The following is an 18751-nucleotide window of genomic DNA, read 5'->3' as shown; positions in this document are numbered from 1 at the left end:
CAGGTGTCAACGCGCAACCCTCCTCCACCCCTTCGCCTCCTGCTTCCAACTCAGGGCCAAGCTCAACCTTCTCCCTTCCAACTGGACCTAACCACTTATCACCACCACCAGTGTCTAGACCCAGGGGGGTTCATTGGAAACGGTTCTTCCCTTCCCGAATGACATCCTACAAAACCTGGGCCTAATCGCCAAACACCATTTCATTCACTTGTTATAACTGTCATCATTATGTTTCATTTATATAATGTGACCCGATAATAAACATGTATTCCATACATCACGTCTCTCCTGATTGAACTAATATTAGTTTCACATTGATCTCTGAAGCATACATGTTTTTCTTGCTTCCCATTGATTTCAATGTTTTCACAGATAATGAACAGAAGGCTGATATTATGATGATCCACAATAACAGAAAGACAGTCACTGTAATTCAGGGGAAAAGCTCATTGATTAGGAAACAGGAATGTTGAGCTACACTTAATAAACCTGAACATCTGATTGGATTATAAACTGATTTTTATCCTCATCATGTGTTCTTTATTCAGTCTGAGGAGCTGCAGTTTGTCAGAGATCAGCTGTTCTGCTCTGGCCTCAGCTCTGAAGTCCAACATCCATCTGAGAGATCTGGACCTGAGTCTCAACACTCTGCAGCATTCAGGAGTGGAGCTGCTGAGAGATCTTCTGGAGAGTCAAGACTGCAGACTGGAGACTCTCAGGTCAGTACGGGGTCTCTGCTGGTTCAGCAGTATTGTATCAAACACAGGGAGGTGTTTCTCTCTCTGGGGAATCTCAACAGATCAGTGATGTTTCCCACTGACTGCAGGTTCTTTCATTCTTCCATCAACTATTGTAAGCTGAAAATGCAAATCCACATTTAGTTAGTTATTAACTTTCTAAAAGACATATATGATTTTACAGAAGAGTGGAAAAGGTTTTCTGTTTTGTTTCCTCTCATGTTTTTAGTTTCTAGCCTAATGAGCAGTTACTTCCTGTGATGCAGCTGAGAGCTGTGGCAGTCAGTCGTAGTGTTTGCAGAGAAGATATGATGGGATGTAAAGCATGAGATCAGTCAGGACTCTGAAGCTGACTCAAAGAAAAAACACTTATTTTAAACTTTATCCAAAATTGTTGGATTGTGTTCATCCCTTCAGGATCAGACATGATGAAACGATCAGAGCCAAGATCCAGAAGACCTGTGAGTACTGAAACCATATCCTCCATTCATCAAACTATTTACACTAAATCTGATCTTAAAATATATTTATAGTACAATAATTATTATTATTTTTCTCTGTCCCCACCTCTCTCCATCAGGTGACTCCGATGTGGAGCAGGAAGTGAAGACAGACAGAAAGGTGAGAGAGGAGCAGTTGAACAGAGTGAAGTATATTTTTTTCACCACTGAATGACATATAATTATTAGGGCTGTCAAGTTAAATGCACTAACGCTCGCAATTTATCTAGAAACCTAAACAATATCCCGCCCCAATGTGCTGTGATTGGCTGGTACTACTGTGCTGTGATTGGCTGGTAATACTATGCTATGATTTGCTGCTAATTCTGTTCTGTGATTGGCTGGTAGTGCTGTGACATGCTAACCCGTTAATATCCCGTTTGTAATTGACGATGAACTCAGATGATCCAGACTCATTAGCATATTTCCAATTGGTCTGAATATGTTGTGGAATTGTGGTTTGGTTTCATGAAGCTAGAACTTAACTTGATTTATATTAAAATAACTAACTTTGTTTGTTCCAGGCTCCTGAATCCTTCTCACCTGAGCACACAACTGAGTCTCCATACAGGTAATCCTATAACATGACCAAACATTATTTTAAACACATGAAAAATATATATTAATTTCATTGTGTTTGATTTCATGTCTTTCACCTTGAGGTATTGCATCCAATCTCTTTCCAACAGACGTAAATAAAATAATGCCTCTGTGTGTAGGAAGGATTGTTTTCTTGTACCAGTCTAGATCCTCGCTGGACTCGAGATTTTGTTAATTTAATAAAAATGTGTTTACACACACATTCTGATGCATGTGGACACATCTTCAGTGATGTTCCTGTAATCATCAGGTGTTTCAGATCTTTCAACAAACCCTCCTCCAGGTCAGACTCCAGCTGGATGAACACCTGTCAGTCAGAACACAGGCCAGTGAAGGCTTGGTGTAGTAACCTGTCCCCTGTGTGTCTACAGGTTCAGGTGTCCTGGTCCAGGTGAGTTCCAGTGTGCTTCGACTGGCCTGGTGTTCGTCATGGCTCAGGAGGCGGAGCTTCTGTACAGGACGGTCCCTTGGGAGGAGAGCCGCCTCCAATCAGCTGGCAAGCAGGCAGCAGGGCCGCTGTTCGAGGTGAAGAGTTCTGATGAAGCTGCCGTCTGCCAGCTCCACCTGCCACACAGTGAGACAGAGGATGGTAAAGACATCTAGTGTTAACAAATACACTTATATAATGATTAGCACTTTATACTATTCACTAGCATTCAAGAGTTATAAAGCAGCTTTATTAAACTACACTGAACAAAAATATAAATGCAACACTTTTTTTTGCTCCCATTTTTCATGAGATGAACTCAAAGATCTAAAACATTTTCTACGTACACAAAATAACCATTTCTCTCAAATATTGTTCACAAATCTGAAAAAATCTGTGATAGTGAGCACTTCTCCTTTGCCGAGATAATCCATCCCACCTCACAGGTGTGGCATATCAAGATGCTGATTAGACAGCATGATTATTATACAGGTGTGCCTTAGGCTGGCCACAATAAAAGGCCACTCTGAAACGTGCAGTTTTGCTTTATTGGGGGGGTCTGGGGGGGTCCGAAAACCAGTCGGGTTTAACCCTAACCCTAACATGTCACCCAGGGTTAGGGTTAGGGTTAAACCCCCCCAGACCCCCCCAATAAAGCAAAAATGCACGTTTCAGAGTGGCCTTTTATTGTGTTGATGCTAATCTAGCAGTTTGATGAATTCTTACTTTGTTATTCATCTGTTGCTCTTTCTGCTCTTTACATTGGCAGTCTGGCTGAACCATGGACAAAACAAAACAACAGACAACAACATTTATAAGTTAGACTCCCTACGCCCTAAAAGCTTTAGAAAACTCTTCACACATCTAGAGAATCACTCAGACATGAGACCGGACACAGTCAAGCTGTTCTGGCAGCAGATTACAAACATTTCAGCAGTCTGGTGAATAAAAAATAATTAATAAAGTTTATGCATAACAGCAAATGCTCACATCCAGAAAGAGCACAGGGGGCGGAACAATAATGAAACATTAGAATAAAAGGTGAAGGATATAAACTGGTACATCCTAGTGAGGCTCCAAAGTGAATGACATTTGATGAACATTAGCTCTGAACTAAAGTGGTGTGACATTGAATATGATGAAGCTGTTTCAGCAGCAATGCAACAGATGACCAGCTCTTTGCTCCACAGCGCTGCTCCTGGACGGCCTGTTGTCTGTCGTCCACATCACTGATGAAGGCCTGAGCATCTTGGAGCCGCTGGAGGTCACACGCACTCACGTGGTGGTGAAGGTGCCTCACCTCTCTCTCTTTGGCCTGGTCTGGGATCTTCTTAAAAGGTATCTGCTTCTGCGGGTAGAGGGCAAGATTCTGGTGTTCCTACGACCCCCGGTCAGAGAGGAGCAAACACTGGATGTACATCTGCTGCAGAAAAACGTCCCTAAGAAGGAGGTAAGGCCATGTGCTCACCATCAGACTAAACACTGGTTTAAACCACAGCTGTTTCCTCACACACTGCTCCTCTTTTCAAACCTTCTCGTGCTGGGAGAAGGATAAGATCTATCTGAACTGTAAATCTTCAGATCGCTCTTTGTGGTTTTGTATGATTCTCTCTCAGCATGTCTTTCTGTCTGAGGAAACTGATGGCATGAATGTTAAACACATCACACAGAACTGAAAGACCTGCTGAGATGAATCACTGCCAAGACAACGTGATCTCATCCCTACCAGCCACATGTTACAGCTTGGGCAGCAGCCTTTTGTGTTTTATAACTGACACAGACGGTTTGTGTTTTGGTTAACGTTGGAATAGCATCTTCAATAGCTAATCTCAAAGAATTAAAATAATCTATTTGTAATATTCCTTTACAAAGGCAATACATACTTATAATTATGTTGTGATTGATTGTGTATCTCATCACTTTGTGGAGCAGGTCTGTCAACGTTTGTTGTTTTTTAATGTGATCTTTAAATAAAGTTGTCTCTGAGCATAACTAAAGTTACTCTGTTACTGAAGGTTGCTGATCAACACAGACGTGCTGAGAACATCCCAATCTCCACCGACTGTGAGCTGGAACTGTACAAAGGTTACAGTGTGCACTGTGAACCTGAGGGCTTCTTCATTCAGCCTCAGGTGAGTCACTGATACTCCTCTAAAGGAACACAATGATCATTAACACACATGTATCTGCATGTGGATCCACAATCAGGAAAGAAACAGATAAACGTTTAACTTCTGCTTCTGGTTTTCAGAGTAAAACATTTGTATCAAGTTTTGGACCAGATTACGATCCGACATTTCAAGTTTCCCTGACGACGAGCACAGAGAGAGTGGATTTGAAGCTCAAGGACCAAGGTGGAAACGTAGTCTGGAATTATCTCCTGTCACTGGAAGGTAAAGACTCCACCTGAGCTCAGACCCAGTGATAGACTGATAACTCTAAAGCTCCATCTCATAGCCTTCTCTATTAAGGCTCCATGGCAACGCATCGTTACGACATTAAACACACAACCTGTAATGTTCTAAAACTATAGTAATAACTAGTGTGGTGTGGTGGTGAAACAGCGTGGCATCATGGGAGTTGTAGTCTTCAGCTTCTCATGCTTAAATGGATTAAGGCATTACAGGAGACCATGATGAACGTACTTGTAGTGACCACGATATCCATTTGTTGTTTGTCCTTTGTTTGTGCCTCACTCGTGGGGCTGACCGACGAATAGACGCTTGTAGTTTGAGAGAAAAAATATAAATGTCCAGATGCGATTGAAAAGTAAGATAGTTTATTTCCAAAAAAGGCAAAAAGAAATAAACGTTTTTAAACAAACTATTTGACTGATATTTCAATGCTAAAGCACAATAAAGAACCAAGCTGTGACGCTCCCAACCAGCAAGGTCTAAAAACTGTTTGCTTCAGTCAGCCGCACCAGTAGGCTGCAGCACCTCTCCTTTTATGCTGCAGCATCTCGACCTGCAGAGTAACGCACTCAAATCATAAATAAATAATATACACTAGGCTTGGGCGGTATGACGGTATTACGGTATACCAGGGTATTTCGAAATACCGTCGGTATGATTTTCAATACCGTGACGTCACAGACTGTGCGCCAAATCATAGATGCGTTTCATTCTATTACACGTACACGGAGTTTTGACAGGGACGACATTGGTTGTAATGCACAGCACGCGCCAGCAGAGGGCAGGGGAGGGCAGTCCGTCTTTCCCGCTCTCAGAGCTCAGCACAGAGCTGAGCTGAGCAAGATGGCGGCAGCATTTGCCGGCCCCGAACTCGGACAACTAGTAAAAAAGAAAAATGCCTCTGCGCCTGTTTGGGACTATTTTGGGTTTACTCGTCGCCAGTGACTTCATCCAGCACAACGAGAGACAGAGGCACTTCTTTGGGAATGTTTAAGACGGGGTGAGTGAGTGTTGACATTTTTTAATCCTATGCAACTGGTTGATGGTTTTGTAGTCGAGGTCGGACGGTTTTAAAAACGAAAGCATTTACGTGCTAAACATTCACGCGAGTAATCCAATGAATCAAATGGAAATAAGGTTTTTAACACATGCACGGAATAATATTGCCAAACTAGTTAGTGAATATAGCAAACTTTATTCAATAAGTGTTAGAAATGAAAATCAATGTTTTAATGGGGACATGTAGTTTAAACATGCCGTCAGTTTTAATGCTCTTTTATACTGAAAAACCAGAAATTCTTGTGCACAAGCAGTTAAGCTTTTATTCTGAAAATCCTTCATCTACGCATGTAGCATGTGGCCAATATACGATTTCCTAAAGAGGTGAATTTAGTAGCGAGATGATATGGAGTGGTGCAAACCGAAGCCTACTGATTTAACACTACAACTATAGATGTCGAGATACTACCATGCTGAATATTAAATGAAGGTAAAGTTTATTTGAATACATTATTGTTTACAGACGAGAGTAGCATGTGACAACATCCGGAATGACCGGAAACCAAACCAGCCGAGAAGTATTTTTTAGAGTATTGATTACAGCGTTTAGAATGTGTTAAATGAAAAGTGATGAAAGAGAATCTGAGGAGAAAAGGCGTGTTGAGCATATATTGGATGTGAAAGGAGCCAATCCTCTGTTTAAATGCAACAACGGACATTGGAGACGAGGCGAGCCGGCAGCCCTTGTTTTGCACTTGCGCGCACGTCGCGGCACTTTGCGAGCGTCTACCGGCTCGGGCTGCATTTTACACCGAACATATAATATACTGTTCGAAACATCTATTTGCCGCCGAACGCCACCTCAGTCAACCCAAGTCATACCGTCAGTGGCGGCTGGTGGAAAATATTTTTGGTGGGGCTGGCTGTTGATATAGTGAGTAAAAAAATTTTTGGGGGGAGAAATTACCCCTTAAATTGGGACTGATACCAACATATACCGTATACCACGGTATGATGTCAGCAAGGTATGACGGTATGAAAAAAATGACACCGCCCATGCCTAATATACACCACAGAATCTCAGGTTACACTCTAAAAAGATAAGATACTATAATCTAAGGAAATGGCTCCTACAGTACTGTTACCTTTAACATGACACATCTCTCTGAACCATTTGGGATAATCTATGTACACAACTCAACCAAGTATAAATAATACAGGTGTAGAAGATGGACCTTTATTAATCCCCCGAGAGGATGTGTACACTCTGTCGTACACACACACCATTTTTTTTATATAGGTACGTACAGTACACACAGTACACACTTTTTACATCATGCACATACACAAATACACACACAGTTATATGCACACAGACACATGCAGTTGAGAAGTCAGAGCGGAGGTAGCCAGTCTAGCCGGCGCCAGTGAGCAGTTGGGGGTTAGGTGCTCCCTTGCTCTGGAGTTTTGATATATTTGAATGAGGAAATGCTACATATTATAACTTTAAGTGAACAGAAATCCACCTCTGGGAATGTCGAGTTACTTATATTTGTAAGACATCTGTTTAATTGATTGTTGGTTAACAAAAGTATTTTTCCTGTTTATCTACCAGGTCCAAGGAATGAATTATCCCAGAGACATGTCCCAGCAGAGAGCAGAGTCCCAGCAGAGAGCAGAGTCCCAGCAGAGAGCAGAGTCCCAGCAGAGAGCAGAGTCTCAGCAGAGAGCAGAGTCCCAGCAGAGAGCAGAGTCTCAGCAGAGAGCAGAGTCCCAGCAGAGAGCAGAGTCTCAGCAGAGAGCAGAGTCCCAGCAGAGAGCAGAGTCCCAGCAGAGAGCAGAGTCTCAGCAGAGAGCAGAGTCCCTGCAGACCAGAGGCTGCTCTCAGTTCGGACAGAGTTCATTCAAAGAGTGACTCCAACTGTCCTGAACAACCTTCTGGATAAACTCTTTGAGTCTGAAGTGATCAGTGAATCTGAAATGACGTCAGCCATAACCAAACCCCAAAATGACGGAGCACGAGAGGTGGTGGACGCGGTGCGAAATAAAGGAGCTGCAGCCAGCAGGGTTCTGATCAATGCTCTCCGAGAGCTGGACCCGTATCTTTACAGAGAGCTCAACTTGAGCTGAGGCTAAACCTTGTGGAGTGTGTGTGACAGTTGAAGTCTAGTCCTCTGTTTTGTTACCTGAACATGTTTCCCCTTGCACTTGAAGGTAACACAGATTCTGAGCGAAGGCCACTTTCCTTCTCTCTTTTCTCCTGGACTCCCTCCTGAGAGCAGCTACCCGTATTGGCCTTCCTTTGGTGTATATATATATATATACACCATGGAGCAATTGTGGTGATAAAACTCAAATATAATCAGGGGAGCACATAACTTTTTTGCCCTGGTTCGCAAAGGAGCACCTGGAGATGTTGCTTGGTGCGCATCCTTAAGATGAAATAAACCGGACCTTTTGAGGGGTACTTTACTCTATGAACAGGGGGGGGGGGGGGTTGGTGCGCTAGTGAGCACGCCCATGAACTGTTCGCCCGTGCCTCGCAGCTGGGTTACTGTGCGGAGCGTATAAAGCAGACTCTACGCGATAGCGAGGGGTAGAGCGAGGGATCGCAGATGCCGTCGCGCTCGCGGACAGATTGAAAAGATTAAACCTAAATGGCTCGCGAATTATACTTTGGCGGCCGTTAATATACCTGGGCGGCCCGCCCAAATAAAGTCTATGTGTGGGAAACCCTGCTATCTTACCAGTTCTTATGCAACTCGCAAATCTCTCTTTCTCTCTTCTCTCTTTTCTATCTCTCTCTTCTCTCTCCTCTCTCTCTGCTCCTTTTTTGGCGGTGGGTTTATTTTTAATCGGTAGTCCCTGGACAGATAATAATAATAATTAGGTCTGTCAGTCGATTCAAATATTTAATCACGATGTATCGCATGATTGTCCATAGTTAATCGCGATTAATCACAAATGAATCGCTCATTTTTTATACGTTTTTAATACTCTTATCAACATATGAGTGGACAAATATTCTTTATGCAAATGTTTGTTTATTATCATTGGAACAATGACAAATATTCTCCTGAATATTCTCAACACAACAACCTGGAACCTCTCTCTCTCTCTCTCTTCACTCTCTCCCAACCCTTTCTACTTCTTTGCACTGAGCTAGTTGCTCAAACAGACAAGGCTGTTTACAGTTGTCGGCAAAATGCCGCTCCTTGGTCTTCATAACATTCAAAGTATGAGACTGAAGTTCCCACAGGGGAGTTGTCAGAGAACATCTGCAGGTGTTTCAGTGTTGTGGGTGAGGTCTGCAGTGTAGAAGGTGAAGAAAAACGGTCCAACATCACGTACTGCTGATGATGGTACACCCTTTCCAATCCACACACACACACACACACACACACACACACACACACACACACACACACACACACACACACACACACACACACACACACACACACACACACACACACACACACACACACACAGACTTCTGCAGTCCTCCAATCAGACGACAGCTGTCTCTACACAGGTGGAATGTGCTTCCAATGAAAATAAAAAAAGACAAATTGATAAATGATAGATGAAAGCTTTGCTATTCTCTTACATTCCTCCAGAGTCAGAAAAAGTCTGAGTTAACTTTTTGGAGAACCATAAAAAAGGGCTAAAGAGATAAACTTGTATCCGTAAATAGTGCCTCATAACCTGGGTAGATTCCCCTGTCAACTCCCATATCATTCCTCCAGAGACCAGTTCAAAAACTTAAAGTTTGGTAAGAACCAGGCTGGGGGGTCTCCAGGCAACAAATCTATCCGAGCCAGAGTGCACATGTAGCGGATGAATTCCTCCAGGACATTACACGGCCGTTTTTGTTCTGAGTCCTCTCAAAAAACGGGTTTCCGATTTCGTGCAGACAGTAGTCTGAAATGGATGAATGAACTTTTTCAACGGAGTAGGGGAACCTGATTTTCCCCTCTCCGTTGTAAGTTGCGACGGAGAAGGGGAAAAGTCTCCGGGGCTTCGGACCGAAGCGCCAACAGGTTGAGCTTTTTCGAGCCCCTTCTCCGTTGGCACTCAGTCGTTTTTTCGACAATTTTTTAAAACTTCATTTTTGATTATTTTAAGATATAATTGACCGTTTTCTTTACTTTGTTCTTCTTCTTCTTTCCACGGGTGGGTGTGCATGGCAGGCCGCCTATGAGCCACCTATGAGTACCCAAATTCTGCCTGGAACCTCCAGGATTTGTTTCTCCGTTTATATGCGTTAGCGTAACCGGTGATTGCAACAATGGGTCCAATGCTTCAATGCATGGTATACGACAGGGTTAAATTGTCCCACCTCCGCACCACGCGGGGCTGGTGATGGCAACATTGGGTCTGATGCATCAATTCATGATGCCCCAACCATGAGAGGGTTTGGGGTTCCCCGGAACCAGGTAGTACCCCAGCAGGAAACACTTTTTATGGTCAAAGGAGGAAAGAGTGCTAGAACCGGGGTAAAACAAAGAAAGTGTCCGACAATAGTGACTTGTGAGGCGGCCAGAGAGTCTGTCATATCTCGGTCCTATCCTCCAGGCAATGTGGTTACCAGAACTTGGTCAAATTGACCAAAATGTAAAAAAAATAAGTTTCAATTCATCCATGGAAAAGGGCTGAAAATGTAAAAAAGTATCCAAAAATAGTGCATCAGTCCCCTGTCAACTCCCCTTGCATTCCTCCACAGTCAGAAAAAGTCTGACTTCACTTTTTGGGGATCCATAGAAAAGGGGTGAAAGTGAGAAAATGTATCCGAAAATAGTGTCTCATAATGCGGTTAGAGTCCCCTCAAACTCCCCTTGCATTCCTCCACAGTCAGAAAAAGTCTGAGTTCACTTTTTGGAGATCCATAGAAAAGGGGTGAAAGTGAGAAAATGTATCCCAAAATAGTGTCTCATAATGCAGGTAGAGTCCCCTCAAACTCCCCTTACATTCGTCCAGAGACCAGTTTGCAAACTTAAAGTTTGGTAAGAACCAGGCTGGGGGGTCTCCAGGCAACAAATGTATCAGAGCCAGAGTGCACATGGAGCGGATACATTCCTCCATGAAATCAGACACCCGTTTTTTTTTTACTGAGTCCTCTCAAAAACCGGGTTTCCGATTTCGTGCAGACAGTAGTCTGAAATGGATGAATACATTTTTTTTGACGGAGAAGGGGAAGCTTGGTTTCCCCTCTCCGTTGTAAGTTGCAACGGAGAAGTGGAAAAGTGTCCGGGGCTTCGGCCGGAAGGAGCTTTTTTGACCATATTACTAAAATGAAATGTGTAAGTAAGCCAACTGTATGTAAAAAAAACACCTGTATGTAAATTGTAAATAAGCCATCTGTATGTCAAATATGTCTTGTATGTCTTAAATGATATGATGAATTGGAAATGGGGGACCCTGATGTAAACAAGACGAAAGTCATTCTCTGTTCTGCATCCCCTTAACAATTGTATGTTTTGAGCTGTACTGTACTGTACCCAATATACAAGCTGTTAATAAACTTTTCAATCAATCAATCAATCAATCAATCAATCAATCAATCAATCAATCAATCAATCAGCAGGGTCTCAGACTCACAGGCACATATGCAGAGATCCAGGGTGATGCACATGGCTTTTCTACCCAGGAATAAGTCTTTGAAAGCTGGGGAAAAGTGGTGTGAATAGAGGGAGAGAGCCCCCAGAGAGAAGCGGAGTGTGAGACTCACAGAGCGCACCCATTTTGGCAATGTACGGCAACCCAAGAAGGACATTTGACACAGCGGCGTTTCACAAAGAAGAGAAAATAACGCTCAAAAAACCAGACGACATTAATAATAATAAACTTTATTTATATAACACCTTTCATGCTTGAAGTGCTTTTACAGAGTATGACATAAAATGACAATAACAAATGAGCAACAATAATTAAAAACAAGGTGTAAACAAACAGAAAGAGTTATATCTTAAAACATGAACAGTGATACTACTAAAAAAATACTATTGCCCCAAATTATAAGCCAAATTAAAAAGAAAAGTCTTTAATTTACTTTAAATGTTTTGAATCGGAACGAGAGAGATGAGCTATTGTTATTACAACGTGAGTTCCAGATCATTTGAGAATAACTCCTTTTAGTGGGTTCATTACATTCTTATAATAAGTGAGAAATTGATTTAACTATCAAACTGCAGAAATAAGAAACTTTAAATGTAGGCAATAATTTATGGCATTAATAATTAACATCTTAACTGTGAATGTCTTTCATTTTACATCAAATCTCAAATGTTTTAGTCCAGCCAAAACATTCTCTGTTGAGATTCCTGGAAAAAAGGGAAATTTCATTTAAATAAAGTTGATTAAAGAACAAATCTCTGTGTTTTTCAAATATAGGACAATTATTGAAAAAAAGAAAAAAAAAGAAAAGTAGAAAATTATTCTCATCAAAATATAGTGAAAGTAGAGACAGTAAAAGTAGTCATTGTGCAGATTGGTCCATTTCAGAATAATATATATGATATGTTTTATAATGATTGATCATGAAAGTGTTCTCAAAGCTGGTAAAGGTGCAGCTAGTCTGAATGACTTTGTATACGGCAGGGTAGCTTGTGGATTTACTCCAGGTGGAACTAAAGTCTGATTTAACACTTGATTATATTTCACATCATTCATCCAGATCTGTGAAGTAACTAAAGGTATTAAATACATGTAGTGGAGTAGAAGTACACCATTTACCTCTGAACTGTAGTGGAGTAGAAGTACACCTTTTAACTCTGAATTGTAGAGGAGTAGAATTACAAATTAGCAAAACATTGAAATACTTAATAAAGTACAAGTATCTCAAAACTGTACCACCGTATAGTACTTGTTGAGTTTATGAACTTAGTTACTTTACACCAGTGGCTATAAAGATAGAAAGACTAAGCCTTGCACATAGGCATGAAAATACATTTTCAAAATGCTCAACAGTGCTGCCAAAATTATAAACTGACTGCTACACAATTTAAAATAAATGATTTTATATATTTCTATTAGATGTGACTCTTTGGCATTTCTGTTATTATTGACACTGCTGCTTTAGTTGTTCTGCTAAAATCCTGTTATTCCTCATTTTAAAGCCGCTATTCCGTGGGGTCGGGGGGCTCGGATCCTTGTCACCTTTTTCATACCTGATGAGTTTGCATCCCTGACTACAGTTGCTTTAGCGTGTAGAAGCTAGTAAGCCTACTATTTGATTTGTTTTAGATAGGCACAACATGTTTCATATGCAGACCTTATTTTCCTGTTCCATGTTAAAATAAATCATTTTCAGTCATATATATTTTTTTGGTCATGGAAAATTAGGTATAGGTAATTGAGAAGTCATGGAAAATTCATTGAAAATCATTGGTGAAAAGGTGTATGAACCCTGATTATTGCTAAATCTGAAAGAGCTTCCCTAGCTTTTGAATTTCTATGATGTCCTATTTGGGTCGCCTTTCGTAAAATCGGGTGGTCATACTGTATTGGACAGTTACGTACGGCAACCCAAATAGGACATTTGACGTCCAGGCGGCTGCCTGAGTTGCACTGCGCAAGAATGTGTTGGTCTGCCATAAAGTTATAAATGATAAGAAATAACAGAGAAATTCAAAAGCTGGGAAAGACCTTTCAGATTTAGCAATAATTGTCTTTTAGGAAAAAAAAACAGATTTAATAACAGAGTTTCTTTCTTGAATAAACTTTTTTATGGAAAATATTTTATGTAATTTCCCTTTTTTCCAGGAAGCTCAACAGAGAACGTTTTAGCCGGACTAACACATTTTTAATTTTACATAAAATGAAAGACATTCACAGTTAAGAATTATGTATAAATTATTAATGCCATAAATGATTGAATTTACTCAACCCACTAAAAGGAGTTATTCTCAAATAATCGGGAAATTACATTGCAATAAAAATAATTAGGTTGTCGGGATTTTGGAGTTTTTTTCTCTTCTTGGCGAAACACTTCTGTGTCAAATGTCCTACTTGTGTTGCCATACATAGCTCTTCAAAATGGCGGATATCGGGAAGTCACAACGCCATCTTGTATACGGGCGTCTTGAATTCATATATCTTATAAACAAGATCAGCGCCACAGTATTCATACTATATTTCCATTCCTTTTTGTAATACACATAGAGAATTGTTGCACTGTTTATTGTTCATGATTATTTATAGCTTGTTGTTATAAGTGTGTACGGAGGAATGTGTCAGAAAACAATGGATTCAGCAAGTGCCTCGATCTGTATTCATTGTTAATATTCCTCACGTTATTTATCAGAACAAGGCCTCCTATTCTCAGATTATACATTTCTAAACCTTCACCCTCACACAGAAATCCTCTCTTGATCTAATTGTTATTGATTAGCTGGAATCAGAAATATTAGCCAGTTTATATTATTGTTTTTCTTTGACTTTGTATTAAAACGTGACCTTTTGAAATATTGTAAAGTACTGTAAGAGAATAGCAAAGCTTTCCAAATGCACATTAAATACGTCTTTTAACTTCAATCTTTATGTGGTTTATTACTAATCTGCTAATACTGTATTAATAACGGACACACAAATATGACAATGACAATATAACCTTCAAATCTTGAATGAAAATATAATGTGTGAAAAAAAATCATTTATTAATATATTTTTTTTTTCATTGGAAGCACATTCCACCTGTGTAGAGACAGCTGGCGTCTGATTGGAGGACTGCAGAAGTCTATGTGTGTAGATTGGAAAGTGTGTGTGTGGCCTAGCATTACTATACTTGTGGGGACCTAAATCTGTTTACACATTCACGTGTGGGGACTCGCCTCCCTTATGGGGACAAAATGGAGGTCCCCAGAAAGGGAATCATTCATTTTAGGGTGAAGACTTGGTTAGGTTTAGGGTAAGGGTGTTGGGGAACGGGCTCTCGGGTCAATATTTTGTGTTTAAAAACCTGTTTAAAAACTCCTGTAGTAAAACCAAAAGTTTATAAAAGCCCTGTTATGGATAAAAGAGAGCAGCGGCTGCAGCACAGAGTGTATGCGGCGGGGTTAAAACCTGTACTCCTGCCCCCCCGAAGGGGTTCTCCCCCGGTGGAATGTCCGAGGCTGCGTCCCACAGCATCTGGTAAAATACCTGGTAAGTGGGTTAAAAAACATCTGTCTCAACGGACCGAGGTTGACTTTGTTTAAAATCTGTAAAATTAGTGCTGGTAATAAAAATCACATCAACCCAAATGTTAAAATATGTATAATAGAAAACAAATATGTAAAATATAAAATACACAGGGAAGGGAAATATCTTAAAATAAAGTCAACCAAGTGTCCCTAAAAGTGTTTAAAACCCAGGCCGAGATCTAGAGAGGTGGGGCGGGTGAGACATGGGACACGCCTTGGATGATGTTTAAAAATACTTTTATTAAGGGGTTATTTCAGGGTGTTTCCCTGCAGAGCAGATGGCAGGGTTGGGGGTGACCAAGACAGAAGGCACGGCAGATAAAAGACAGTTAGCGAGACAGTACTGATCCCATTCAATGATTCTCCCTTTAGCCCAATCAATGTGTGGGTTGTGGGTGCGAAGCCACGGAAAACCCAATACCAGAGGTGTGGATGGTGCGGAGATTACCTTTAACTGGATGAGCTCTCTGTGGTTCCCGGAGGTGATCAGTGTCACAGGGCTTGTCTGTTATGTAACTGAGGAGATTATTTGCACATTAAGTGCATAGGCAGTTAATAGATCCAGGCAGAGTCCCAGCTGTTCAGCTAGCTCACGGTCCAAGAAACTATCCTCAGCACCCAAATCAATGATGGCTTTGAGGGGCAAAGTCAAGGTGTTAACACAGATCTTGGCGGGTATTAGAAAGCGGCTCAGGGAAGGGGGTTGAGAAGTTGGCTGTGGACTCCTCAGGACCCCCATTCTCACTGACGAGCTCCCACGTTTGGGCGGACTAGGCAGTTGGCAATGAAATGCCCGGCGTTGCCACAATACATGCATTGGCCAGCACTCATCTGGCGCTGACGCTCCTCCGGTGAAAGTCTAGCATGTCCCAGTTGCATAGCCTCCTCATGAGAAGTGGTGCACACGCTGGGCGGGTAGAGGACGGAAGGACGTTTAAACACGGAGGGGACAGAGTAAGTGGAAAAACTGGGCCTACTTAGTGAGACTGGTGGAGTACGCTGTGTCCGCTCTGCTTGGCGTTCCCGCAAACAACAGTCTAGATGGGACAACAGGGAAATCAGATCTGGGAGATCTGCTGGAACATCTCGAGCTGCCAATTCATCCTGGAGCTGATCCTTTAAACCTCTCAAAAACACCACCTTGAGAGCCGCCTCGCCCTATCGAGCCTCTGCAGCAAGAGTGTGAAACTCGATGGAATACTCGGCCACAGTCCAGTTTCACTGTTGTAAACTGGGCAGCTGATTAGCGGCGGAGCCAGACTAATTGGGATGATCAAAAACGGCAGAAAACTGATCTGAGAAACACTCAAAACACAGAGAGTCATAATCCACTGATGAGCTCAAAGCCTCTGCCCAGGTTAAAGCCTTGCCACGGAGCAAACTCAGAACATAATTAATCCTGGTGAAACGAAACGAAACAGGACGCTGGCGAAAAGCCTTGTTGCACTGAAAAAGAAATCTTCTGCATTTCTCCACTTCCCCGTGTGAGGGAATGCGGTCATTGTACGTACTTTGTCTCACTGGAATATTAACGGTCAGATTGAATACAACATCGACCCCATTTCTCCGGCCAATGACGGGAGAGTTTTGAAAGTGACAAAACACTGTTCCACACATTTAAAAACACTTAAACAATTAAACAATGTTTACCCAGGATGCAGGCACCTTCCCTGGCTTGTAAAATGCGGTGATGCGCCCTGGAGGTATCAGACTATTTAAAACATGTATACCCAGGATTCAATCACTTGTCCTGGCTTGTAAAGTGCTGTGGAGCAGCCTGTTCTCTGGGTAAACTCTCTTCGCATTGTAATCACTATTTCTGCTATCACTATCACCACTTTTCCCCAGGTTTCAAACACTTATTCCTGGGTAGAAAATCAATGTGCTGCATGGTGCTCTCTGGGTAAAGTCTCCTCCTATTTACACCACTTTTCCCCACCTTTCAAACACTTATTCCTGTGTAGAGAAGCCATGTACTGCATGGAGCTCTCGGGGTAAAGTCTCCTCCTATTTACACCACTTTTCCCCGCCTTTCAAACACTTATTCCTGGGTAGAAAATCCGTGTGCTGCATGGTGCTCTCTGGGTACACCCTCCCTCTATTCACACCACTTTCCGCCGCCTTTCAAACACTTATTCCTGGGTAGAAAAGCCATGTACTGCATGGAGCTCTCTGGGTAAAGTCTCCTCCTATTTACACCACTTTCCCCCGCCTTTCAAACACTTATTCCTGGGTAGAAAAGCTATGGTGTTCTCTGGGTAATGTACCCATGATTCAAGCTGCTTTCCTGGGTTCTAAAGTGCTGTGAAGCAGCCTGTTCTCTGGGTACAGTCTGGGTGGAAGAGCCATCTGCTGCATGGAGCTCTCTGGGTATCTGTGAGTATCACACCCTGTTTGTCTCTGGGTCCTCTCTCCCTCTATTCGCACCACTTTTCCCCACACTTGAAACACTTATTCCTGGGCAGAAAAGCCATGTGGTGCATGGAGCTCTCTGGGTCACTGTGAGTCTCACACACTGCTTGTCTCTGGGTCCTCTATCCCTCTATTCACACCACTTTTCCCCACGTTTCATAGACTTATTCCTGGGTAGAAAAGCCATGTGCTGCATGGTGCTCTCTGGGTCTCTGTGAGTCTCAGGCCCTGCTAATAGCAGTGACCCTGCTGCCAGTATTATGAACAGATTTATCAGTTTCTAACAATACTTTAGCCCACATCAGAGCCCTGTTCCCTGGGTAATAGAGGAGGGTGATGTGCCCTGGGTCTATGGGTGTCTGGGTGTGTGGGTATCTGGGTCTCTGTGGGTCTCTGTGAGTCTCAGACCCTGCTAACAGCAGTGACCCTGCTGCCAGTATTATGGACAGATTGATCAGTTTCTAACAACACTTTAGCCCACATCAGAGCCCTGTTCCCTGGGTAATAGAGGGGGGTGATGTGCCCTGGGTCTATGGGTGTCTGGGCGTGTGATTCTCTGGGTCTCTGTGGGTCTCTGTGAGTCTCAGACCCTGCTTCTCCGGGGTGCTGGAGTCATTTTCAGGCTCCTCTCCACAGTTGTCCCCCTAAAAATGAATTATAATCATTACGTTTGCATTTAAATGATTTATTTTGTCATTAATATGGTTCCCTAACACAATGCACATAGTCTGGAGCTCACTTGGGTCCTGCATATGCTTTAATCAGGCATTTTAACACTTCTTTCCATGAAAATGATTTGTAATCACTATCACAGGGCTATATAAATCAAATTCCGGGTAATTTCGAGCACAATTGTACCTTTTACTATTTAAATGTATATGTATTATATATTTTTGGGCTATAAAAGTGACATTTCTGGGTGATTCTGTCAGTTTATGGAGCTTTGTTCACAAATCCTGGAGGTTCCAGGCCGAATTTGAGTACTCATAGGCGGCCTGCCATGCGCACCCACCGGAGGAAAGAAGAAAAAAGTAAAGAAAACGGTCAATTATATCTTAAAATAATCAAAAATGAAGTTTTAAAAAATTGTCGAAAAAACGACTGAGTGCCAACGGAGAAGTGGCTCAAAAAAGCTCAACCTGTTGGCGCTTCGGTCCGAAGCCCCGGACACTTTTCCCCTTCTCCGTTGCAACTTACAACGGAGAGGGGAAAATCAGGTTCCCCTACTCCGTTGAAAAAGTTCATTCATCCATTTCAGACTACTGTCTGCACGAAATCGGAAACCCGTTTTTTGAGAGGACTCAGAACAAAAATGGCTGTCTGATGTCCTGGAGGAATTCATCCGCTAAATGTGCACTCTGGCTCGGATAGATTTGTTGCCTGGAGACCCCCCAGCCTGGTTCTTACCAAACTTTAAGTTTTTGAACTGGTCTCTGGAGGAATGTAAGGGGAGTTTGAGGGGACTCTACCCGCATTATTA

At 42.2% G+C, this 18751-nt stretch overlaps 1 protein-coding gene across 1 annotated transcript; it reads left to right on the top strand.

The window, feature by feature from the left end:
- Positions 1 to 468: 468 nt before the first annotated feature.
- LOC307034978 (uncharacterized protein) lies at positions 469 to 11217 on the top strand. Its single transcript, XM_079673902.1, has 9 exons — positions 469 to 719; positions 1155 to 1198; positions 1318 to 1358; positions 2088 to 2146; positions 2209 to 2426; positions 3455 to 3714; positions 4280 to 4396; positions 4516 to 4657; positions 7293 to 11217. The coding sequence occupies exons 1-9, from the start codon at positions 532 to 534 to the stop codon at positions 7805 to 7807; spliced, it is 1584 nt and encodes a 527-aa protein (XP_079530028.1). The 5' UTR covers positions 469 to 531; the 3' UTR covers positions 7808 to 11217.
- Positions 11218 to 18751: the final 7534 nt, after the last annotated feature.

This window comes from Notothenia rossii, assembly GCF_949606895.1.
Source record: "Notothenia rossii genome assembly, chromosome: 4".
NCBI lineage: Eukaryota > Metazoa > Chordata > Actinopteri > Perciformes > Nototheniidae > Notothenia > Notothenia rossii.
This window is presented reverse-complemented; position numbering and strand designations above follow the sequence as displayed.